This window comes from Cervus elaphus, chromosome 23 (genome assembly GCF_910594005.1).
Source record: "Cervus elaphus chromosome 23, mCerEla1.1, whole genome shotgun sequence".
Lineage (NCBI taxonomy): Eukaryota > Metazoa > Chordata > Mammalia > Artiodactyla > Cervidae > Cervus > Cervus elaphus.
Window position 1 is genome coordinate 23,014,253 of NC_057837.1, and position 27,383 is coordinate 23,041,635.

At 35.3% G+C, this 27,383-nt stretch overlaps 1 protein-coding gene across 1 annotated transcript in view; it reads right to left on the minus strand.

The window, feature by feature from the left end:
* The window catches only part of DNAJC1 (DnaJ heat shock protein family (Hsp40) member C1), a 191,057-nt gene that overhangs the window by 89,230 nt on the left and 74,444 nt on the right, over positions 1-27,383 (minus strand). The window contains exons 6-8 of the mRNA XM_043884619.1: positions 26,392-26,485; positions 16,443-16,533; positions 4,481-4,644 (exon numbers count right to left, since the gene is read on the minus strand). Coding sequence (XP_043740554.1) covers positions 4,481-4,644; positions 16,443-16,533; positions 26,392-26,485 — 349 coding nt within the window. The remainder of the gene's footprint in view (positions 1-4,480; positions 4,645-16,442; positions 16,534-26,391; positions 26,486-27,383) is intronic.

The following is a 27,383-nucleotide window of genomic DNA, read 5'->3' on the forward strand; positions in this document are numbered from 1 at the left end:
TCAAAGAAAACTTCTACTATTAATACTAAGAAGGAAGTTCTCCAATCGATGACCTAGAATCCACCTTAAGAAACTATAAAAAGAGTAAAACCTCAAATAAGTAGAAGAAAAAATTAATAGCAGAAAATCAATGAAACCAAAAGTTGATTTCTAAAGAATAATCAGTAAAATGGATGTACTTCTAGAGACCGTGGCCAAAAATAAAACAGAAGACACAAATGACCAATATGATAAACTAAAGATGTCACTACAGATATTAAAATGATAATAAAGGAATATTATAAAAAACTTATGCCAGTTTATTCAACAACTTAGGTGAAATAATCAAACCCCTTCAAAGACACAAACTGCCAAAGCTACCTAAAGAAAAAAATAGATGCAATGCCACACAAACACTTGTAGAAAAAAGGAACATTTCCCAATGCATTCTATGAAGCCACTATCACCTGATATGAAAAGCACACAAAAATATTAAAATGTAACAAAATTATAGACCTATCCCTCATGAAAGCTTCTATGACTAATAATTAAATGTAGCAAAGTTATAGGGTAAAAGGTTAATATACAAAAATTAATAGTATTTCCATATACTCACATCAGAAACTGAAATAAAAAATATAATTTGGAATAGTATAAAATATGAAATATTTAGGGATAAATTTGACCAAATATGTTCCTAAGAGAAATTAAAGATGCAGATAAGAGAGATATATCATGTGGATCAAAAGACTCAATATTTTTATGATGTCAGATTCTCCCCAAATTTATCTATAGATCAATTCAAATGCAATAAAAATTCCAACAGACTCTTTTGTACAAGTTGACAACTTGAATCTAAATTTATTATAAAGAAATGCAAATAACTAGAATAGTCAATACAATCTTGAAAAGAAGAAAACAGTTGGAGGATTTCTACTATCTGATTTCAAGGCTTATTACATAGCTTATCAATACAAATTGTACTGGTGTAAACACAGATATACAGATTAACAGAACAGAATAGAGAGCCCAGTAATAAACCAACACATATATGGCCAATTATAATATTTTCAACAAAGGCCCCATGGCAACTGAATTCAAAAAGGATAATCTTTTAAACAAATAGGGCTGGAAGACTGGGTAGCTAAACAGTAAAATAGAAATATATTTTCTGAATGTATTTCCTGAATGCTCACCTCACACTATATACAAAAATTAACTTGAAATCTCACAGACCTAAATGTAAGAGCTAAAATAGTGAAACTTTTAAATGGAGACATGGAAGAATCCCTAACTTTGGGTTTGGTAAAGATTTCTTATTTTTTGTTGTTGTTGTTCAGTTGCTAAGTCATGTCCGACTCTTTTGTGACTCCATGGATTGTAGCCTGCCAGGCCCTTCTCTTCTGTCCATGGGATTTCTCAGACAAGAACACTGGAGTGGGCTGCGATTTCCTTCTCCAGGGGATCTTCATGACCCAGGGACTGAACCCGTGTCTCCTGCATTGCAAGCAGTCTCCTGCATTATAGGCTGGTTCTTTACTGACTGAGCCATCAGGGAAGCCCTAAAGATTTCTTAACTAGGACATTAAAAGAAATTAGTACAAAGGAAAACATTTAATAAACTGAACATCTGAATTTAAGACTTTTGCTCTTCAAAAGACACTATTACTAAAATAAAAAGCAAGTTATAAACAAGAAGATATCTGCAAAATACACAGGTGATAAAGGTGTTTTATATACACAGAGAGAACTTTAAACTCAATAATAAGACAATCATGGGCTGTGGACTTGAAGAGAGACTTCATAAAAGAAGATATTCTAATGGCAAATAAACAGATAAAAAGATGTTCAGCATTATTAACCATCAGAGAATTGAAAATCAGAATCACAAGGAGATAGTCCTACACATCTGCTGCTGCTGCTGCTGCTAAATCACTTCAGTCGTGTCTGACTCTGAGACCCCATAGACAGCAGCCCACCAGACACCCCTGTTCCTGGGATTTCTCCAGGCAAGAACACTGGAGTGGGTTGCCATTTCCTTCTCCAACACATCAACTAGAATGGCTAAAATTAAAAACAGCACTGACACCAAAGGTTGGCCAAAATGTGGAGCAACTGCAACACTTACACACCGCCAGTGGGAATGTAAAATTCACCACCACTCTGGAACACAGTTTGGCAAGTTCATTTTACTACATAGCATTTACCCAAGGGAAATGAAGGCATAAGTCCACACAAACATGTATACAATAAATCTTCACAGAAGACTTATTTATAATGGCCAGAAAGAAATAAAATTTCCATCAACTAATAAATAAATTTTAAAAACTGTAGTGTACCTGTACACTAGAATATTACTCAGCACTAAAAAGAGAAAACTATAGAAAGATGAACATGGATAAATCGCAAAATAGAGTATGTACTATATGTTCCTATAGAAATAATATGTTAGATCATGCAAACTAACCCATTATGGATTATTCAATTCAGTCCAGTTCAGTCCAGTCGCTCAGTTGTGTCCAACTCTTTGCGACCCCATGGACTGCAGCAAGCCAGTCTTCCCTGTCCTGGGTTATTATTCAATATAATGGATTATTATTCAGTGATAAAAAGAAAAACTACTGATACACTCAAACACTTGGAGGGATTTTAAGGGCATATTATGAATTTTAAAAAAAAGTCAATCTGAGCACCTAAATCTATAAAGTAAATATTAAAAGAATAAAGGGATAAGCAGACAGCAATGCAATACAGTCATAATGGGAAACATCAATACCCTATTTGTATCAATGGGTAGATCATCCAGACAGAAAATAAATAAATAAACATTAGCCTTTATGACATGTTAGACCAAACTGAATTAATAAACATGGACAGGACATTCCATCAAAAAGTAGCAGATACACATTCTTCTCACGTACACATGAATCTCCACAACAGATCATGTTAGCCCACAAAACAACCCTTAAATTTATTTAAGACTGAAATCAAATCATATTCTTTTCCTACTACATTGGTACTGACATTAGAAATCAATTACAAGAAGAAAACAAACGTCACAAATGTATGATGATTAAGCGTAAGATCATCTGAATAGATGTATTTGATAGAACTGGACAAAAACTTTCATTTATGGTAAAAACTCTCAACAAAGTTGTGTGTAGAGGGAATGCACCAAAACACAATAAAGGCCATATGTGACAAGCCCAAAGCTAACATCATACTCAACACATGAAAAGATGCTCAACATCACTAATCAATAAGGAAATACAAATCAAAACCATGACAAGATATCATCTATCACTAGTTAGAATGGTTATTATCAAAAGTATAAGAAAGAACAAGTGTTGGCAGGGATGTGAAGAAAAGGGAAAGCTTGTGCACTGTTGGTGGAAATGTATATTGGTCCAACCACTGAGGAAAACAGTATAGAGTTTCCTCCAAAAATTAAAAATAGAACTACCAAGTGATCTAGAAGTTCCACTTCGGGGTATTTATCTGAAGAAAATGAAAACACTAATCTGAAAAGATATACACCCCTCAATGTTTGTTGTAGACTATTTACAATAGCCAAGATATGGAAAGAACTTAAGTGTCCACTGATGGCTGAATGGATATAGAAAATGTGACACACACATACACAGATACACACAGGAATATTATTCAGCCACAAAAATAAGGAAATCTTGCCATTTGTGACAACATGGATGGACCTTAACAGCATTGTACTAAGTAAAATAAATCATAGAGAAAGACAAATACCAGATGATCTCACTTTTCTAGAAGAATCTTAACAAAACAAACAAACCCCCCAAAAAACAATAAGCTTAAGAAAAGAGGTGGGACTGTGACAGTGAGGAGCAGATGAAATGGATGAAAGGGTATAAATAAGTAAGTCATAGGGATGCAATAGCACAGTGACTATACTTAATAATAGTGTACTGCATACCTCAAAGTTGCTAGGAAAGTAAATCTTAAAAGTTTACAAAAAAAATTTTGTAAACATGTATGGTGATGGATGTTAACTATACGTACTGTGGTGGACTTGACCCAGTGTTGGCAAGAATGCAAAGTAACTAGTTTATAATTCTGCTGCTGAGCTAGAAATTGATACAGATGTTAAAATACATATATATATATTAGAATTATTTACTTGTTGACTCTGCAACTAAATACACTAGTGTACAAAGGTTTTAACTTGGTTTGCCATGAGATAGTTTATTGAGTTCTATATCTATTAATATATTTTATGTACTTTTCAGCATGTATTTTACTCAATTAAAGCAAAATTAAAAAAACTTACCTGTTTTTGGAACTCCCTGGTGATCCAGTGGCTCAGACTTCATGCTCCCAAAGCAGGTGGCATGGATTGGATCCATGGTCAAGGAACTAGACCCCACATGCCACGACTTAGAGTTCTCATGCCATGACTAAAGATCCCACAAGCCGCAACTAGGACCCGACACAGACAAATAAATATATATATATATTTTGAATTTACCTGTTTTTTCTGTGTTCTGTTCCTGTTTTCTAACCAGTCATCCATTTGTTCCTCAATTTCTTCTATAGAAGTTCCATGATCATAAGATTGAATATATGTACTTTCTAAAGGCGTATATACAGGAAATTCAGGTTTTGGTTTTTTTATTTTAACTTTCTTCTGTTCTAAAAAAAGTTTAAAAGCACCAATTAAAAAAATAATAAAAAGAACTAAAATTTTATTCACAGACCTTATCTTGAAAGAACATACAATATATATTGTTCTTTTATAAAAATAGAATTACTTTACTTATATCAGCTTTAAGTTTTATTGTGCATTATCCATGGCATTGTTTTAAAATAAAACTCATAGATGTTGATGACAGATGATTATTATATAATCCCCATATCAATTTGTGTGTATCTTTAGTTTTCAAAGTATTGTTCATGAAACACTTCATTTAGCCATAGTGACAAGAGCCTGGGCATTAGTGTTTTAATCTTACCTTTACTACCTAAGAGTTTCATAATACAGGGCAAGTAACTTAACCCTTAGAACAAGTGTCCATTTTCATTTTGTAAAAGGGAGTTAAATCTAACCTCATAAAGTTGATGTGAGGAAAGTTATATATCCCCTAACACATTACTTGGCAGAAAACTAGCTCTTCAGGGTATACATTCATCTTTTCAATATTTTACAAATGCAAAATGTAATCTGGCAGCATCCAGGGTAGTTATCAATAGATGATTATCAGTTTATCAACTGGCCTCTCCATTAAATCCCTTTTTGATTAGCGTTGACACTGAGAAGCAACTCTACTCTTAATCACTACTGTCAAACTCATCCATCCTTAGAACCATATCTTCTTCATCCTCTGTGTATATGTGTTTACATGCACTATAATACCAACATAATAAAATTAATATGATGTTGGCATACAAAGAAACAAATTCCTAGAACAGATCAGAGAATTCATAAATATTTCAGTTCAGTGGAAGAAGGATTTAATAAATGTTGCTGGCACAAATAACTATTCATTTGATAGAAAAGTGGACAGAACCTTACAATGTATACCAGAAATAAATCACAGTTGCATAAGAGACTTAAATTTAAAAACCAAAACAATAAAAATATTGAAAAAGAAACCTACAATACTAACTATACTATTTAAAGGAAGCAGAAATCTTAACTAAGACTGAAAACCCAGATGCTACAAAGATAAAAGACAGAATAAACAAATCAAGAGAGAAATAACAGATTTGGAAAGATAATCTGCAATTCAGAGTACAAACAGAAGATATGCATATATAGAATACATAAAGAGATCTTATAACCTGATAGGATAAGCAGCCTAATAGAAAAAAATGGCCAAAAAAAATGTGTATTAAGAATACAGTGTTATGGGAACAGTTCTACTTTATAAGGTTGTTACCATATCTAGAAATTACATGGTATTGAGTACCATATTTTATCCTATACTGCATCAGTACCTGTGTATATCCAAGCTTTTCAAATGGCGACTTTAAAAAAACCCTGATGCCATAAAAGGAAATTAGTAACTTAAATGACATATAAGGCTAATTTAAAGGTAGTATAAAAATATAACTCAAAATGGATCAATGACCTAAGTGTAAGATCTAAAACTCTGATTTCTCTGATATGACACTGAAGGCATAGACAATGAAAGAAAATAGACAAATTAGACTTCATGAAAATTTTAAAATTTTGTGTATCAAAAGATATCAATAGAGTAAAAAGGCAAGCCATATAATGAGAGAAAATATTTGTAAATCATATATCTGATAAGGGATTATATACTGAATATACAGAAAACTAAAACTCAACAAACAATCTGATTCAAAATTGGGTATAGGACTTGAATAGTCATTTCTCCAAAGAAACTCTTATTAGGATGGCTACAAGAAACACACACACACACCAACCAGAAAATAAATGGCTACAAGAAACACACACACACACCAGAAAATAAAAACCACTGGCAAGGATACAGAGAAATTGAAACTTTGTACACTGTTGGTAAGAATGTAAAATTGTATGGTGCTATGGAAAATAGTATAGCAGTTCCTAAAAAAAGTAAAGATAGAATTGTCATATGATCCAGCAATTCCACTTCCGGAAATATATCCAAAAGAACTGAAACCAGGGGCTCAAAGAGATGTTTGTTCACCCAAGTTCACAGCAGAATTAGTCACAATAGCTAAAAATTGGAAGAAACCCAAGTGTTTAATGACAAATGAATAAATAAACAAAATATGGTATACACACACAACAGAATATTATATAAGGTACAGAGTTTTTATTTGGTCATGTTTCCAAATGTACTGGAGTTAGTGACTTGTTATATTACCTTTTCATAAGTTATCTCAGAGAGGACTCTCCCATCCAGAAGCATCCTATATCATCAAAGGAAAAATGTTCTAACCCGTTGGGATTACATCTGCCCTATCTCCTTTGTCCTCTCTCCACCAGTCCCGGAATCAACTTAAAAATCAGCACTAGCATCTCCTTTCCTCATGAGCCTGAGTTTTCTATAGAAATCTGTCTTCCGTTACCTTAAGGAAGGTGACTGTTTTCCGTCCTGCCTCAAGAGGCGAAGTCTGTCTACCATGTTCTCACTGTCCCCTTGGCACCCCTACTTGAGCCCATCACTAGGGGATGGGGTGGGGACCACAAAGCCAGAAGAGAAACATAATGTCTGGAACAATTGTTTCTTCAGATTAAAAAAAAACTGCTTCTTAAAAAAGAAGGATTATGATTACTTGATTTAGCTTTTGTTCTTAACTCATATAAGTACAGAGGGAAAAAAAAGGGAAATATTGAGTTTTCCTTCTACCATTGATCCCCTCTTTGTCTAAATTTTAACCTTTCAATTAATTTCTTTATAGAATTACTCATTTTTTTTCCATTCACAATATGGGTTTTCATTATAGTACTCAGAACTCACATCTGCTGACTTAGATTAAAATTCATAATGTATAAAATGTTAACACTGAACAAAACCTTATATCAATACATATTCAATTTATTTACAGCGAAAACATAAAGTTGATTAAAAATTTGTAGTAAAGAAAATGCTCAAAAATTTCAAATAGATCACATTTCTTCCTAAAAGAAAGATACATATTTATTTTTAAGACATTACCCTTTTCAGACTTCCCCCTCTAAAACACCATTTTAGTAAGACTACCACACCCCGCTCAGTGTAACTCTGGTGTAGCCCCTCAGAGGACACTGCACAGTCTCAGCAGTAAAGCAGAAGACTTGAGGGCAGATTAGCAATTAGGTCATGAAAAACAGGCAGCATAAAATAGCTATTGCTAATCTGCATGAGATGCATTTACTCAATTAAGCAGATGGAAATGTTATTATGAACTCAGTATTCCAGTGATGGTCTTTAAAATTAAGAAGGATGGGGGCAAATGAAATGCACACTGGGGGATTTGAGGCTTTATGTATTAGTTCTAAAGTATACAATGTAGAACACTGTAATGAAGTTAACAAAATTAATTAAAAGATTCTTTGCATGTAACCATGAGAGACTACGTTTAAAAATACATGACAGTTTTTGACATTATTAACAGCAATATGTCTGTTCTTTAAGGGAATGGCAAACTACTTCAGTATTCTTGCCTTGAGAACCCCATGAACACTATGAAGAGGCAAAAAGATAGGACACTGAAAAATGAACTCCCCAAATCGGTAGGTGCCCAATATGCTACTGGAGATCAGTGGAGAAATAACCCGAGAGAGAATGAAGGGATGGAGCCAAAGCAAAAACAATACCCAGCTGTGGATGTGACTGGTGATAGAAGCAAGGTCCGATGCTGTAAAGAGCAATATTGCAAAAAAAAAAAAAAAGAGCAATATTGCATAGGAACCTGAAATGTTAGGTCCATGAATCAAGGCAAATTTGAAGTGGTCAAACAGGAGAAGGCAAGAGTGAACGTCGACATTCTAGTAATCAGCGAATTATGATGGACTGGAATGGGTGAATTTAACTCAGATGACCATTATATCTACTACTGGGGGCAGGAATCCCTTAGAAGAAGTTGAGTAGCCATCATGGTCAACAAAAGAGTCCAAAATGCAGTACTTGGATGCAATCTCAAAAATGACAGAATGATCTCTGTTCATTTCCAAGGCAAACCATTCAATATCGTGGTAATCCAAGCCTATGCCCCAACCAGTAACACTGAAGCCGAAGTTGAACAGTTCTACGAAGACCTACAAGACCTTTTAGAACTAACACCCAAAAAAGATGTCCTTTTCATTATAGGGGACTGGAATGCAAAAGTAGGTAGTCAGGAAACACCTGGAGTAACAGGCAAATTTGGCCTTGGAGTACAGAATGAAGCAGGGAAAAGGCTAATAGAGTTTTGCCAAGAGAATGCACTGGTCATAGCAAACACCCTCTTCCAACAACACAAGAGAAGACTACACATGGACATCACCAGACGGTCAACACTGAAATAAGACTGATTATATTCTTTGCAGGCAAAGACGGAGTAGCTCTATACAGTCAGCAAAAACAAGACCGGGAGCTGACTGTGGCTCAGATCATTGCCAAATTCAGACTTAAATTGAAGAAAGTAGGGAAAACCACTAGACCATTCAGGTATGACCTAAATCAAATCCCTTGTGATTATACAGTGGAAGTGAGAAATAGATTTAAGGGACTGGATCTGATAGACAGAGTGAACTATGGACGGAGGTTCGTGACATTGTACACGAGACAGGGATTAAGACCATCCCCATGGAAAAGAAATGCAAAAAAGCAAAATGGCTGTCTGAGGAGGCCTTACAAATAGCTGTGAAAAGAAGAGAAGTGAAAAGCAAAGGAAAAAAGGAAAGATATTCCCATCTGAATGCAGAGTTCCAAAGAATAGCAAGGAGAGATAAAAAAAAGCCTTCCTCAGCAATCAATGCAAAGAAATAGAGGAAAACAACAGAATGGGAAATACTAGAGATCTCTTCAAGAAAATTAGAGATACCAAGGGAACATTTCATGCAAAGATGGGCTCAATAAAGGACAGAATGGTATGGACCTAACGGAAGCAGAAGATATTAAGAAGAGGTGGCAAGAATACACAGAAGAACTATACAAAAAAGATCTTCACGACCCAGATAATCACGATGGTGTGATCACTCACCTAGAGCCAGACATCCTGGAATGTGAGGTCAACTGGGCCTTAGAAAGCATCACTACAAACAAAGCTAGTGGAGGTGATGGAATTCCAGTTGAGCCATTTCAAATCCTGAAAGATGATGCTGTGAAAATGCTGCACTCAATATGCCAGCAAATTTGGAAAACTCAGCAGTGGCCACAGGACCGGAAAAGGTCAGTTTTCATTCCAATCCCAAAGAAAGGCAATCCCAAAGAATGCTCAAACTACCACACAATTGCACTCATCTCACACTCTAGCAAAGTAATGCTCAAAATTCTCCAAGCCAGGCTTCAGCAATACGTGAACTGTGAACTCCCAGATGTTCAAGATGGTTTTAGAAAAGTCAGAGGAACCAAAGATCAAATTGCCAACATCCGCTGGATCATTGAAAAAGCAAGAGTGTTCCAGAAAAAATATCTATTTCTGCTTTATTGATTATGCCAAAGCCTTTGACTGTGTGGATCACAATAAACTGTGGAAAATTCTGAAAAAAGATGGGAATACCAGACCATCTGACCTGTCTCTTGAGAAACCTGTATGCAGGTCAGAAAGTAACAGTTAGAACTGGACATGGAAAAACAGACTGGTTCCAAATAGGAAAAGGAATACATCAAGGCTATATATTGTCACTCTGCTTATTTAACTTATATGCAGAGTACATCATGAGAAACGCTGGGCTGGAAGAAGCACAAGCTGGAATCAAGATTGCCGGGAGAAATATCAATAACCTCAGATATGCAGATGACACCACCCTTATGGCAGAGAGTGAAGAGGAACTAAAAAGCCTCTTGTTGAACATGAAGGAGGAGTGTGAAAAAGTTGGCTTCAAGTTCAACATTCAGAAAACTAAGATCATGGCATCTGGTCCCATCACTTCATGGCAAATAGATGGGGAAACAGTGGAAACAGTGTCAGACTTTATTTTTCTGGGCTCCAAAATCACTGCAGATGGTGATTGCAGCCATGAAATTAAAAGACGCTTACTCCTTGGAAGGAAAGTTATGACCAACCTAGATAGCATATTTAATAGCAGAGACATTACTTTGTCCACAAAGGTCTGTCTAGTCAAGTTTTTCCAGTAGTCATGTATGGATGTGAGAGTTGGACTATAAAGAAAGCTGAGCACCAAAGAATTGAAGCTTTTGAACTGTGGTGTTGGCGAAAACTTTTGAGAGTCCCTTGGACTGCTGTAAGATCCAACCAGTCCATCCTAGAGAAGATCAGTCCTGGGTGTTCGTTGGAAGGACTGACGTTGAAGCTGAAACTCCAATACTTTAGCCACCTCATGTGAAGAGCTGACTCATTGGAAAAGACCCTAATTCTGGGAAGGATTGGAGGCAGGAGGAGAAGGGGACGACAGAGGATGAGATGGCTGGATGGCATCACCAACTCGATGGACATGGGTTTGGGTAGACTCTGGGAGTTGTTGATGGACAGGGAGGCCTGGAATGCTGCGATTCATGGGCTTGCAGAGTTGGACATGACTGAGTGACTGAACTGAACTGAACTGACTGTTCTTTAACTTTGTTATCAACATTAACAAAGTTAAAGAACAGTTCAGTTCACCTTTTCTATTAAATTTAGTACTGAACTGCTACCAAAACATGAGCAACAAAAGTCTTATTACTCAGAGCTTTAGGATGAGTATTTTTTTTAATAAGCTTTCTGGCATTTAGTTTCATCATTTTCAGTTTGAAGAAACCATAACCTGGTAATGAATTTTCAAACTTTTAAAAAAATTAATTTATTTATTTTATTTGGAGGCTAATTACTTTACAATATTGTAGTGGTTTTTGCCATACATTGACATGAATCAGCCATGGGGAATTTTCAAACTTTTCAGAAGACTATTACACATTTTTGCTGGCATACAGAGAGTTTTCAGATATTCATCTATTTTTAAATTATGTTTCTTTACATAATATTTTAATTAAATAATAACAAATTATTATAACAAACGTCATATGATATAACTTATATGTGGTATCGAAAAAATGATACAAATGAACTTTTTTACAAAACAGAAATAGACTCACAGAGAAAGAAAACAAACTTAAGAAAGAAAACAAACCACAGGGGAAGAAGAAGAGGGATAAATTTGGTCTTTGAGATGAATATATATGAATATATATATATATATACCATTACATATAAGGTAGATAGCCAACAATGACCTATCATATGACACAAGGGACTGTATTAAATACCTTCCAATAACCTATAATGGAAAAGAATCTGAAAGAGTATATATATAGCTGAATCACTCTGCTGCATATCTGAAACACTGTAAATCAACTTTACTTCAATTAAAAAATTTTTAAAAGAACATTATTAAATCTGCATGAGAACCGCTATCAAATTCTTAGGGAGAACAAAAGTCTTTGAACAATTCTGGAAAAACTGTCATGAAAACATGACTATGAAAGCAATGAAATTAGTGTATTCAAACTGCCTCCACAGGTGAATTTTGGTTTAGTTTGACATTTTTCTCTTTCTATAAATGTGGGTTCCCTTCACCTCCACTTTTCGACTAGTCTTAAAAGGCTTAGAAAAATTTTATGTAACAATTTTACTTAAAAATAACAATTATATAAAAGTTACATTTAAAGTTTCATTTATTCATTAATTTATTTGATTAAAACTGTTTCAACAATTGCTATAATACCAACTTCTGTTTCAATCTTTGGTTTTGTTATTCAGTCACTAAGTAGTGTCCAACCTTTTGCCACCCCACGGACTGCAGCACAACAGGTTTCCCTGTCCTTCACTATCTCCTGGAGTTTGCTCAGACACATGTCCATTGGATCAGGGATGCCATCCAACCATCTCATCCTCTGTCACCCCTTCTCCTCTTGCCCTCAGTGATTCCCAGCATCAGGATCTTTTCCAATGAGTCAGCTCTTTGCATCAGGTGGCCAATATACTGGAGCTTCAGCTTCAGCATCAGCCCTTCCAATGAATATTCAGGACTGATTTCCTTTAGGATTGACTAGTTTGATCTCCTTTCTGTCCAAGGGACTCTCAAGAGTCTTCTCCATCACCACAGTTCAAAAGCATCAATTCTTCAGCTCTCAGTCTTCTTTACAGTCCAACTCCCACAACCACACATGACTACTATAAAAACCATAGCTTTGACTATAAGGACCTTTACTGGTAAAGTGACGTCTCTGCTTTTTAATATGCTTTCTGGGTTTGTCATAGCTTTTCTTCCAAGGAGCAACATCTTTTAATTTTGTGGTTGCAGTCACCATCCACAGTGATTTTGGAGCCCAAGAAAATAAAGACTGTCCCTGTTTCCACTTTTCCCCCATCTATTTGCCATGAAGTGATGGGACCAGAAGCTATCTATGATCTTAGTTTTTGGAATGTTGGGTTTTAAGCCAGCTTTTTCATTCTCCTCTTTCCTTAAGAGGCTCTCTAGTTCCTCTTCATTTTCTGCTGTTAAAGTGGTATCATATACATATCTGAGGTTGCTGATATTTCTCCTGGCAATCTTAATTCCAGCTTGTGTTTCATCCAGCCCGGCATTTTGCATGATGTACTCTGCATATAAGTTAAATAAGCAGGGTGACAATATACAGCCTTGATGTACTCCTTTCCCAATTTTGAACCAGTCCATTGTTCTATGTCCGGTTCTTAACTGCTGCCTCGTCCTGCATGCAGGTAACTCTGGAGACAGGTATGGTGGTCTGGTATTCCCATCTCTTTTAAGAATTTTCCACAGTTTGTGGTGATCCACACAGTCAAAGACTTTGACATATCAAATAAAGCAGAAGTAAATTTTGGGGGGGAATTGTCTTGCTTTTTTGATGATCCAACGGATGTTGGCAATTTGATCTCTGATTCCTCTACCTTTTGTAAATCCAGCTTGCATCTCTGGATATATTAATATAGCAGTAATAATCATTTGTCCACCCTTACTCTCCAAAACACACATCAGTCAATCTTAATACGTAATCCTCTAGCATCCTAAATGTCCTCCTCTTAAACAGAGTCTGCTTTAAACAGTTATACAGTTTACCTGAATATTATATTGTATTTGTTGAAACTCTGTTTTTTGTTTTTAATTTTTATTGGAGTATAGTTGATTTAAAAGGTTGTGTTGGCTTCTGCTGTATAGCAAGGTGAATCAGTTATACATATATACATATACCCACTCTCATAGACTTTTTTCCTATTACGGAGTGTTGAGAAGAGTTCCCTGTGCCATACAGTAGGTCCTTATTAGTTATCTATATTTCATACGTAGTACTGTGTATACGTCAATCCTAGTCTCCTAATTAACTCTTCCCCCTTCTCCCTTGGTAACCATAAGTGTGTTATCTGCATCGTTAATATTAACACTCATTAATATTCATGGTTACACATTAATTCATCTATTTAGTCATTCATCCATTTATTAAACATTTACTATGTGCCAGGATGCTATATTAAATGCTGCAGACACAAAGATGATAAAGAAAGTCCCTGTTCTAAAGCTACCCAGACACCGAAAGGTTGTAGAAGGTAAAAATGGTCCCCTAAAAATGACTGTGTTCTGATGCTCAGAACCTGCAAATATTTTACTTACATGGCAAAAGAGACTTTTGCAGATGGGATTAAACTTGAGCACCTTAAGATAGGAGAGACTATCCTGAATTATCCAAGTTGGTCCAGTCTAATCACAAGTCCTTAAAAGTAGAGAACTTTTCCCCATTATGATCAGGCAGAAATGTGACTACAGAATAATCAGAGATGCAACATTATTAGCTCTGAAGGAAGAGGAAGGGGGCCATGATCCAAGGAATGTGGGGGCCTTGAGACGCTGGAGAAGGAATCAGCCTTGCTTGATAACCTTGACTTTAACCCAGTGAGACTCATGTCTGACTTCTAACCCACATAACTGTATGATAATGCATTTGTATTTAAGCCACAAAATCTGTGGCCATTTGTTACAGCAATAATAGAAAACTAACACTGGGATCATCTAGTCCCACATGGTTTTTTTGACAGATAAGGAAACGAAAATAAAATCCTCGAAGTCACACATTTAGGTAGTGGTAATGGACTCTGGTTTTGGAGACAAGATAATCCTCCTTTATTCTCAAACTATGGTTGGTGTTTAGGTAAAGGCAGAAGGCTAGACTTTCACTTTATGAAGGGTAATTGCCATAGCTATTTTTCTATATATTGAAAGTGTAAACTGCATGGGAATACTAATAACACAGTTGCTCTTTTCCAGCTTCATTTGGCTAAATGACTTCTGTGGGCTGCACGAATAGCTAAGGCATGCAAGTTATTCTGTAAATCTCACATGCTGTGTATTTATATACATTTGTAGGTGTGAAGTGAGTATTAAATATTAGGAGTGTTTGTACAGTTTTCTGTGCCCACATTAGTCCATATCACTTCTCTAGGAATCTAGGTAGGTGGAGGGGAATGAAGTTTGAACCAAGAACATTCATATTGAAATTAAAAATAAAAAAGAAGACTTCCCCTCCATGAATTCAATCAACAATTACCTATTAAGCACCTACTGTGTGCCAGGGATTCTTAATGTCCTTAGATAGTCAAAACATTGAATAAAATAGATAAAATCCTTACTCTGATGAAGCTTACTTTCTATTGGGAGGACCAGATGGTAAACAAAATTAATTTATAAATTAATGTTAAATAGTATTAAATGCTCTGGATAAAAATAAAACCATGTTAAAAAAATAAAACATTATAAAAGGAAGAATGTGTGGGAAGGATGTAGATATAGAAAATTAGAATGACCAGGGCTGGGAAAATGCCTTCTTTAACAGTATGTTCAACTCTTCCTAAAATCAACAAGAACTGTCTCTAGTGTTTGGTGGAAGTCATCAACATACTGATACTTTAGTCAAGGTTTTTCATGTAATAGAGCAATAATACAAATTAAACAAAGACTTCCAAAACAAAAATCATTGACATTTTCAGGCTTACAGCAAGTTGGTGATCAGCACTAAATATTAATGACAACTGCAGCACTGGAGTGCTTAAGGACTTTCTAGATTTTACATGCCTCCCAGATTAAAGGGGCTTTCCTGGTGGCTCAGACGGTGAAGAATATGCCTGCAATGCAGGAGACCCAGGTTCAGTCCCTAGGTCAGGAAGATCCCCTGGAGGAGGGAACGGCTACCCACTCCAGTATTCTTGCCTGGAGAATCCCATGAATGAGGAACCTGGTGGGCTGTGGTCCGCGGGGTCGCAGATAGTCAGACACGACTGAGCTACTAAGCACACAGACATACAGATGAAAGGAACTATATGACTCCATGATAACTTTTCCCTCCTCCTGATACTGAGTTGTGGGTGGTTCAGAAATTACTAATATATGGAGAAGGAAGTGGCAATCCACTCCAGTACTCTTGCCTGGAAAATCCCATGGATGGAGAAGCCTGGTAGGCTACAGTCCATAGGGTTGCAAAGAGTCAGACGTGACTGAGCGACATTACTTTACTATAAGGGAGAGGACAAAGAGACAAAGGAGAAGAGGTGTTGAACCTCTATGAAATAAAATTTGTAAAAAAAAAAAAAATTACTAATATATTATTTTGCACATGTAGTACATTAAGTGCAAGTAAGTCTATTTAGAGAGTAGCAAAGAAATACCCTGGAGACAAGGATTGAGAAGATGCAAGAAATGTTTAACAAGGACCTAGAAGAAATACAAAAGAGAGTAGCAAAGAAAGCACAGAAAATTTAATCACTACTGAATTTAAGGAAAAATCCAAATTTAAATAATCAGTTTTATATAATATAGTTACTATAGTAAGACAATGTTTAAAACTCACTTTGAAGTGTTTCAAGTTCAGCTCTTGTCAATTCATCTTCCTTTTCCTTCAATCTTGTTTCTTTATATTTAGCATAAAACTGCCCAGCATCCTAAAAAAAGAAGTTACAAATAAATTAACATAAAAGTCAGTTTCCTTTGATGGTATTTTCCACATAACTTCAATTTAAAGCAGCATATTCATTTAATAAGTAGTTTTCCTCTGTGTTTATGTTTTCAAATTTTATGATGAACAGAAGAAATTAAATAAGCAGTTCTCTATGATTTGTCTCTCTTAGAGAACTAATGAAAGTCAGAAATTCTATGAGTGTATTAAATATGTTTAAGTAAAGCCTTTTCTCTCAGAAACATAAGGGAGGTATTCTCTTTCTGTTTTCTTCTATTGCATATTTTCTCAATATTGTGTGTGGACAGAAATCAGAAAAACATACTTGCTGAACTGAATTATTTGATAGTACAGTAAGTTATATTATTGTGACAAAGTACAAACAGTATTTTCATATTAGTCCCTTAACTCCAAGATTTTCAAAGTCACTATACGCAAATCTGATTATGAAACATCTATGACCACGTAGATACAAGTGAAAGATGTCACTCCATTGAGAGTTGAGGATTGAGAACACATACTGTATGCAAATACTTCGGTGTCAAGACACAGTGACTAAAGTCTCAAGGAGGGGCATTTAGGATAGGTGAGACTTTAGCAGAGTACCAAAAAAAAAAAAAAGACTAGGCCTTCAATAATCACAGACATGGAAATAAACAAGTTGGTGTTCCAGGCATATGAAGCTCCTAACAGTGAAAAAAGCAAAACCAGAACATTTTCCAACACCTCTTGACTCAAACTTCACCTATTCTGTAACAGCACTGCTTCTAGCTGCAAGGCTGCACTGTGCTATGCTTCTATGGCTTTCTATATGCTTTGCCTTCTAACTAGAGTATTTTGCTCCCCTACCTTTTTTCTCAAGACCTCCTATTCATCCTTGAAAACCCTATTCAAGCATCACTCCTCTTGTGCAAATCTTCTGACCTTCCCTGGAAGACTAATTGTTTCCTGTATACTGCTTCTGTATTTAAACTTATCTCTATGGTTGCTTGTATTGCAGTATTCTCTCCTAGAAAATGAGAAATTTGAGACAAGGAAACTTGTACACTCAGAGCACAGTATCTAGAATCCAGCAGGCACTTAATAAGTGTTTTTGAACTGAACTAGATTGAAAGATGTGAGAAATTTGTAAAGAAAGAAATGAAAGAGCTTGATGACTGACTGGTATGGAATAAGAAAAGGAGAGATATCAAGGATAACTCTAGGGTAACATTCCCAGACTTTGTGATTCCTAGAGCAGATAAATTATAGACCCTGCTGACAGGGTTTTATTTCTGCAGGAAGTGAAGGAATAAACTCAATCCTTGGTCTACCACAATTCAGATGGAAATGCATGAACACTTAAACCACAGAACTGGATTATCTCTTTTCAGTCATGCCTATCCAAATTAAAGCTTTCTCCTGGGGTCTTTGAAGGGCACAGATGTCATACACCTGACTTACTCATCCTCCCATGCCCATATATACTTTAAATTTCAACAGAGGTTCAGGTTAAGAACTTACGGTCCTTTAACATTCCCTGCACCCTCAAAAAGACTGTTCAGTCTTGTTTTTTTTTTCCATAAGACAGCTCTAATAGCACTTAGTTGTCTTTAACTTTATTCGAAACAATCGTTAGATTGTATTGTGACAGCCGTCATATCACTACGCATTAATTAAAAAAAACATCAAATTGGTGAATTTTTGTGTAGTCATTTTAGTATTGAAGATAGAAGGAAAAAAGCAACATTTTTTAGGGTTTATTATTTCAAGAGAGGTTAAAAATGCAACTGAAACACACAAAAAAAGATTTGTACAATGAATGGAGAAGGTGCTGTGACTGATTGAATATGTCAGAAACGGTTTGTGAAGTTTCATGCCGGAGATTTCTTACAGGACAATGCTCCACGGTCAGGTGGACCAGTTGGAGTTGACAGTGATCACATCGAGACATTCATTTAGAACATTAATGCTGCATCACGCAGGACACAGCCGACCTACCCAAAATATCCAAATCAAGTGCTGAAAATAATTTGTACTAGCTTTGCTATGTTAATGGATTTGATGTTTGGAAGCCACACAAGTTAAGCAAAGAAAACCTTGACTATATTTCTGCATACGATTCTCTACTGAAACGTAACAAAGACATTTCACTTTTAAAACAACTTGTGATGGGCAATGAAAAGTGGATACCATTCAATCATTTGGAACAGAAGAGGCTGTAGTAACCATCACCAACCACACCAAATTCCAGTCTGCATCCAAAGAAAGTAATATTGTGTATATGGTGGGATTGGAAGGGAGTCCTCTATTATGAGCTCCTTCCGGAAAACCAAATGATTAATCCCAACAAGTACTGCACCCAGTTAGACCAACTGAAGACAGCACTGGACAAAAAGTGTCTGGAATCAGTCAACAGAAAATGCATAATCTTCCATCAGGATACCACAAGATCACGTGTTTCTTTGAATATCAGGCAAAAACTGTTACAGCTTAGCTAGGAAGTTCTGATTCATCCGCTGTATTCACCAGACATTGTATCTTCAGATTTCCATTTATTTTGATCTTTAAAAATTCACTTAAGGGAGAAAATTTCTATTCCCTGGAAGATTCAAAAAGGTACCTGGAACAGCTTTTTGCTCAAAAAGATAAGTTTGAGAAGATGGAATCATGAAGTTGCCTGAAAAAATGGCAGAAGGTAGTGGAACACACTGCTCATAAAGTTCTCAGTGAAAATGAAAAATACTTAAAAAGCAAAAGTCCTTTACGGCCAACCCAATATGTAAAGAGAGAGTAGTGCTCACCCAGCGTTCTACTTGTTCCCCCACATTTCCTTATTCTCTTGAGATTACATGGGATTATGGGGCTAGTTCTGGGCAGGCTATGGTTAGAAATATGCGTCACTTCAAACCAAATAACCAAAAAAGGCTGTGTAAACCTCCAGTTCTCACTCCTGCCATAGAGAGCAAGGAGGCCACAGGCCCTAGATGCATTCAGCCAAAAGATGATGAAGACATCATTATTCTGAGTCCCTAAGTGGCAAGTTAGAGCAGCATGTCTCCTTATGTAAGTGGAAGACACTGGAAACAAAGTTCCAGTCACTGGAATTTTAAGATGATCTGCACCTTACCAAAGTCTATCCTGGTTGATATAAATAGCAAGTGCTATAGAGTTAGTACAGAGAATATACAATGAGAAATTTTCAGTTGGCCTGATCAGGAAAGGCTCCATAATGATGATAATTTAGCTAAACTGTGAAGATATAGTATTCCCAAGGTTAGTTAGCTATGAGATGAAAGATATCCCTTATTACAAACCTTTCTTTTTAACATTATTGAAACATATTTAAGTGATAAAAATACCACGCTGAACTGGCATTGCTTGTCATGTTTCAGTTTACTTTTACTTCTCCATATAAACTTTAAAATATTAAACCATCCAAAAAAAAAAATCTTAAGAAAGAAGGGAGTTAAATTTAGAGTGGTACGAGCAGGGAAACAGTACCACATGGAAGAACTCTGCTCAGATGCTCAGTCGTGTGTGACTCTTCACGACTCCATGGACTGTAGCCCACCAGGCTCCTCTGTCCATGGGATTTTCCAGGCAAGGATACTGGAGTGGGTTGCCATTTCCTCCTCCAGGAAGAACTCTGAAGAGAGGTAGGTACAAGAAGGATGGAGGACACTCCATTGCTCTTTGACTGTGTGATAGCACGTATCTCTTGTTTGAAGCTTACATATAACCTTCAACACAGGAGAATATCGTTTAAGTGCAGTTTTGAAAATCTGCCCACAAATTCAACTGCTCTATTATTAAGTTTTGTTCTCCAGCTGACTGATACTGTAATCTCAGAATTACATGTAATGTGTAATTACGTACAATGTAGACAATTACTTCCCTGGTGGCTCAGACAGTAAACAGTTTGCCTGCAATGTGGCAGACCCAGGTTCAATCCCTGGGTCGGGAAGATCCCCTGGAGAAGGGACTGGCAACCCACTCCAGTATTCTTGCCTGGAGAATCCCATGGACAGAGGAGCCTGGCAGGCTAGAGTCCATGGGGTCACAGAGAGTCATGTCCAACTCTGAAGTGACTTAGCATGCACATAATCTCAAGAGTTACGTGCAATATGTAATTACATACAAGGTATAAAATTACAGTGAAGAATATAAGAAAACTTCTAAATTTCATACTTTGAATAAAAGTCTGTTTTTCTTTGTACGGAACTATAATAATACTAAGTTCACAAGAGTAATAAAAATAAAACATAAAACAAGAAGCTCTGTTTTCCTGTGCCTGAGTCAGTATATTCTAAGAGATAGAAGGCCCAAAGTGACTTTTCCATTTGCGCTAAGAGATAGAAGAGACCACAGAAGCCATCTATTCAGCCCCAACTCAATGCAAGAATCCTCTACAACTTTTATAAAAATTACAATCTGCCTCAATATCTGTACAGAGAACGTAAGATCAGATAGTTTACTCACAGACCATGAGACTGGTTACCAAGCTCACTATCCAGCAGTGAAAAAAACTTAGCCTTTCTGAGCTTTTATATTTCTTATATTTTAAATTTATTTTCCTCTGCTTTAAGATTCATTTCTACCATGAACTAATTGTGTCACTTTGGGCAAGCTGTCTCACCAATCTGAGTCTTAAGTATTTTTTCAGCTATAATATATAGACTCATTGAGACTGTGTGTCTCTAACATCCTACCTAACATTTTGTGGTTTTAAAATCTTTTTACATAACTGTACTTTATATTCTGTCTTTGGACCTCTGAATAATTGCATCTTATGGCCTCCTTTCAGAGGGTGGAAGGAATGGAATCTTTGTTATGTTGTGAGGTCGTTCCAATTCTCCTGTATCCCTTTGTCCTTCTGTAGCAGTAGTTTCAGCCTTATAAAAATTCAGATGAGTTTCCCAAACTTTTTCACTGGTTTATGTATTCTCTATGTAAAGTGTGCTTGTCTGCAACGTTTTTCAAAAAGTTCTGAGAATACTAAAAAAGTAAGCTTCCTTATCCCTTGGAAAATCTGTGTTTAACTTTGAGCAGAAGGGCAGCAACTAAGCTTGCTGCAAATGCCTCCTAGTCTTTTAGAAGCTTTTCCTCCTGCTAATTAGCTGTGAATGTTTTGTTTATTTGGTTTCTGTCCCAGCAAGCAGAAGCAAAGGGGTTAGAATTAAGGGCCATGACTGTAGAGAGGGCAACCCCTGGGCTTGTCCAGAGCTGTTTCCATGGAAGAAGCTTCTTGGGAGGGAGGAGGCCTCCCTTTATAAACAGCTGTATAAAGTACAGTATTCCCTTTACTCTCAGACAACTTTCAATTTAAGGTAAAAGCCATAGCACCACAGAGAAGATTCTTCTGTTTTCTCAGCCACTGCTCCTCAGAAGCCCATAAATCCTGATGGGGTGGACATATGCATGCTGGGAATTTTCTACAATAATTTCTAGTCTGTGTTCATATAAGATCAACTTTGTAGTGAGAAAAGATGGGGGACCAGGACTTAATGATGAGAAAAATGAACAATTTTAGGCAACGAACTCCTAAGGGAGTTGCATGTTTTATAGATTATGTTATTAAGAAATGTAACATAGCAGGTAGAGAGCAATTTAAATGGTGAATTTCCAGAAACGTCAAACAAACAAGCAAGCAAATAAATTCTGAACACTTAAGACCTTTCCACCTTAGAAAAGGTAGAGAGCTATGAACTATGATTTAGACTGGTAATTTGTAATTACTTGGGATATTTGGTACTTACTGATTTGTATGAGAAATTGGTGGTGTTAGCAATCTAAATTTTTAATGGGCCTAAATAAATGAAGCTCCAACACAAACAGGCAGTTAAACTGAAAATATGCACACAGCACTGGTTATATTTCATCAGTTTTTTCTACTCACATTGCTATGAATATGTTTCAGAATATATATGATCAAATAAAAAATATCTAAGGGCATTTTGGAGGTTAGAAAATTTTCCTGGGGTTACAGGCTGAATACAGTCCACACAGAAGACTGGTTTAGTCAGATTCCAAGAGATTGTGTACTCCCTTCTGTTCTGTGAGAACACAGACTGGGAAGATACGGAGTGTCACTAGGGCTATACTTTTAATGTTAAAATTAAATTCTAGCCTGAAAGCACACCATGCCTCTCCTGATACACACCAAGTTCCTTGTTATATTCTAATTCACATTGCACGTCTTCTGTTGATTACTCCACCTGCCTTTTTGTGCTGTATAACCACATTCTTCTCAAGTTTCCGAAGCTTCTCTGCAAACAGTCATGCATTTTACTCCTCTTTAATGTAATGTTCTCTCCAATCTCTATGGACACGTCAATTTACACCCTCCATATTCTTTTTCTTTGGTTTCTCATTTGACTTTTTACTTCTGCCTATGTGAATACATGAATGATATGGGGATATACATTTTGCTAAATATACTAATATCCATATCTCTTTTCTTTCAAGATTTTCCAGTCTAGGAAATGTTTGATACTAATTTAACATCAGATATTTCATATGTGTCAAATATAATCATTTTCAGTTACTGGTCTCATTCTTCTAATCCACTACATTTTACAGTTTTTTTCAATATCTTCTGCAGAGCAAAGTAAAGGAATAAAACCAGTACTGGAGGTAATAAAGACCTTCTCAAAATGCAAGGGGAGCTATCAAAGAAATACTTTTACCTCCACCCTGCTTGATCACAGAACCATTTTGAGCACTGTCTGCCCACTATGCACTTTAACTTTCCCGTTCCTAACAATGTATACATATCTTTGACAGACCTGTGTGACAGAAACACTTTTCTGTCTCAATGTCCTTTAATAGATTTGTCAGATTCATCTATTAATCTCCTAAATGGCTATATTCAGAGTCTGCTGACTTAGGATATAGTCTTGGATGACAGTAATGGGATATGTGGTATTTTTTTTTTTTTAAAGAGCAGTTGTACAATTTTTCCTAAGGTTTTTTCAGTCTCAACATGTGTAATTATATGGGAGTTACTGTATCTATGAAATTATTTTTGTACACAACTAGTACACAGTGTGGGCACTTCACTGTCAAATGGTCTATTCATCTTTCAAGACTTGGCTCAAATTTTCCTTGGTTATCTTAAATAGAGACAATCTTACTTCTCAGAACATCTATAGAAGTCATTGTTTATACTACAGATATGAAGCTTATATATCATATTGTGTCCCAATTATTTTAATTTATGTGATACGACTCTGGCTGTAAGGGCTTTTAAAGTGCCTTGTTCTGATACTGTGTTTATTAAATTTTTATTGAACCTGCTAAACTAATCCTACTGGATAACCAACCAGACATGCATGTGAACTATAATACAGAATGGATATTTAGAGGAAGAGTGGGAAGAAAAAGGTTAGAAATGAAGAGCTGTTGATATGACAACAAAATTTGGGTACAGGTTCTGCAAGTATGAAGGCCATTCACTGGAAGTCTTCGAACCTCTCAATCAAGATAGGGGTGGTATATGCAAGAAAAAGGATTCCTACTTAAAAACAAAACAATGACCCAGTACCACAAGAGTGGTGAAGAAAATGCTGAAAGTCATGTGTATCATTTTTTGAAATACTGAGGGCTCTAGTAGGACTCTTATCGCCACTGTGTTAGTTACCAATCCAGACTGCTTCAAGTAAAAAGGGCTTCCTATAAATTTCATAAGTACCTTATTTATTTAAGAAGATCTCATACAAGTGTCACAAAAAACTTCAGTGTTGTAGATAAGGCATATGTATTCATTTTACACAATTTTATGAGTGATAAATTAATACAAAGGTCAAAGAAGATTGCAAGAAAAAAAAAGCAGACAAAATCTAATCCTAATAGCAACTATTCAGTATTGCTTTGCTGATGTTTGTGAAAGTATAAGCTGTATGTTTATTGATCAGAAATACTTTCACTATTACAATTTGGATCAGAATCAACTATATTGTTTTGGTAGTGAACATGAGAAAGACATTAAACTTCCAATTGATTCAACAGTTTTAAAAGGTTTCTGAAGAGGCTAAAATGTTTTTACAAAATTCCTTACTTTTACAAGTTTTCTACAAATTTGCAACGAGGCAAAACAATAACTTGTAAAATTTAAGTCATTTTAATATATTGATTGTTTTTGCAAATTGCTCTGCATGCTAACCAAGAAATATGTTGATTTTACCAAATAAACTTTGTTTCAAATGACTTAGATTAAAACTACAAAGAAGTGAGTGGGATAAACTGGGAGACTGACATATATACACTACTATGTATAAAACAGATAACTAAAGAGAACCGACTGTGTAGCACAGAGAACTCTTCTCAGTGCTCTGCGGTGACCTAAACGGGAAGAAAAGCAAAGGAAAGGGGGCGCGGTATATGTACACATACAGCTGGTTTACTCTGCTGTACCGTAGAAACTAACACAATGTCATAAAGCAACTACACTCCAACAGAAGTTTTTTTTTAAAATAAATGAGAAGAAAAAAAATAAAGTGTTTCAGACTGACACTTTATGTGTTATTTATGCTGCCTCATGACTATTAAATTGATCTGCACTCTGATTTGCCTATTACACGGATTCTAAAGCTAGCAAAAAATAATCACTCTCTTAAAAATGTAAGAAATCATGTCCTCAAATATTTTTCTGTCACATCCTCTCACAAATATACCAGTAAGATAAACACATTTTCTCTCTCATACTAAGTCTTACATACACAGCATACAAGGATTGTGGATTTTTATCCAAATAAACAATACGCTAAACAACTTTAAAAAAACTTTTAAATTACCAAAATACTTCAATTGTCTCTATTAAATGTAAACAAATGATTCTGTATGCAATAACTGTTAAGATAAACTATTTTGACAAAGAGCTGGTAAATAATTTCTCAAAAGTTAGGAAGAAACACTAGTAACTTTTAGTTAATTCTCCCTTCAAATATAATTTCCATCATTAGAGGAAAAGAATAAAATATAGAAGATGGAGTCACTCACTTCCTTAAACGATAAGGAAAAACAGCCACTGTATGAAAAAAAGTAAGTAAACAGAAATTATCTCTCACTCTTACTCTTTGTGTTTTCTGAAATGAAAACATTTCCTCCAAAACTACAACTTCAAAGAATTTCAAAATTTGTACACCAAACCATTATATATTCTTTCAAATATTCTGTTTATGTGTTGGAAATTTTCTAAACAGATGCAATAATTAAAATTAGCAAAACGATAATCTAATGAAATGTATTGTTATGCTAAATATAAAAAAAGGAGAAACTGCCATATAAATATGGTGTGTAATTTCTATCATTTGAGCAAGACTGACTAGCAATAGAAACTTCGATTACAGTATAAGACAAAATGTCTGCACTCCTCTTAAAGCTGCAAACAAAAAAAAATTTTTTTTAATAAAATTAAATTTTAACAAAAGCTGCAAACAAAATGGTAACCTATGTATACTTTTGCTTAATTATACAAATACTTACCCATACTATTTACCTAAATGCTTTTAAAATAATGGTGACAAGGTATCTGAGTTCTGTTTTTACTGAATATGCCTTAAATGATTAAATTGTTGTTGTTTTTATGTCTGTCCTAAAGATAGTATTGCTTTTTCCTTTTTTATTGTCTTGGAATTCTAAGGTGTTCTAAAAGCAACATTAAGAGATAGTTAAAGGAATAGATACCTAAATAAATTTTAGAACTATTCTAAACTAGGTTTATACTTATAAAATACTATTCATTCAATCAGCATTATGAAGCATCTACTGTATATTCAGCCTTCAGATAGCAGGTATAAATTATTTCATGAATAATTAAAATCAAAGCACTAGTATCATATGAAAGAGGTATTTTTTTTTTTACCTGGATTAGATGAGGCAATGCTTTTAGTGTAAGGCAAAACCAAATTCCCAGCTTGCAGGGAAGCAAATCATGCCACTGCGGTTTCACCAGTAATCTAAAAGCAAAGTATAAAAAGTTGAAAAACAAAATATTTTTATAATAATCATGAACTCTGTTTTAAACAGCTATTTCAACAAAAAAAGTTTCTCAATGAAATATTTATGACAGTTATCACTTAATCTGACATATTCCATCAATAAATATATTAGTACAACAACTGCAATTATGTATAGTAAGTAAGAGAATGTAGACTAAGGTTTTGGGGAAGGAGACTTGAATAATCAAGATATAAAGATAAAGGCACAAAAGTCCTCTTTCTAACCTGGACTTTTCATCAGTTTGGCAAAATGAATTCTTAGACCTTATGATTACTTCAGCTATAAAAGACTAAACAGCATCACAGTGTCCCCAAGTGCTGACAAGCAGATATGAAGACTGTAGCATAAACAAACCAATACATAAAAATTAATGTCATTTGCAGTTCACTGAAGCATTACTCACTGATGTCATCAGGACAGAAGACAAGCAGAATAGTCTCTGATCTCCATCTCACATTGATCCAGTTCCTGCCCTGCTGTGTGAACTATTTAAACCCTTTATTTCTTCCTATGAATCAATAGGAGAAATGGTGGTATCTCTCTGAGTGCACTGCGTATTACTGTCTCTCTACATACTGTCACTCCAGAGTTAACACTACAGTGATACATTCTTTTAGTAATATTTTGCTTCTAAAGTTCAGTAGAAAAATTTTAAACATGAATTCAGGGGTTTAATTATTTAAATATATAGGAATACTTTACAAAGAGAAAAACCTGTGGAACTTGTGCTTAAGATCAGAATTTTGTTTCTTAAAACTATGGAACATTATTTGTCTTTTATAAACTGAATACAGATGTAAATATTGGTATATTTGAAATTGATATACATATGAAGTGGGATCACATTAAAGACGT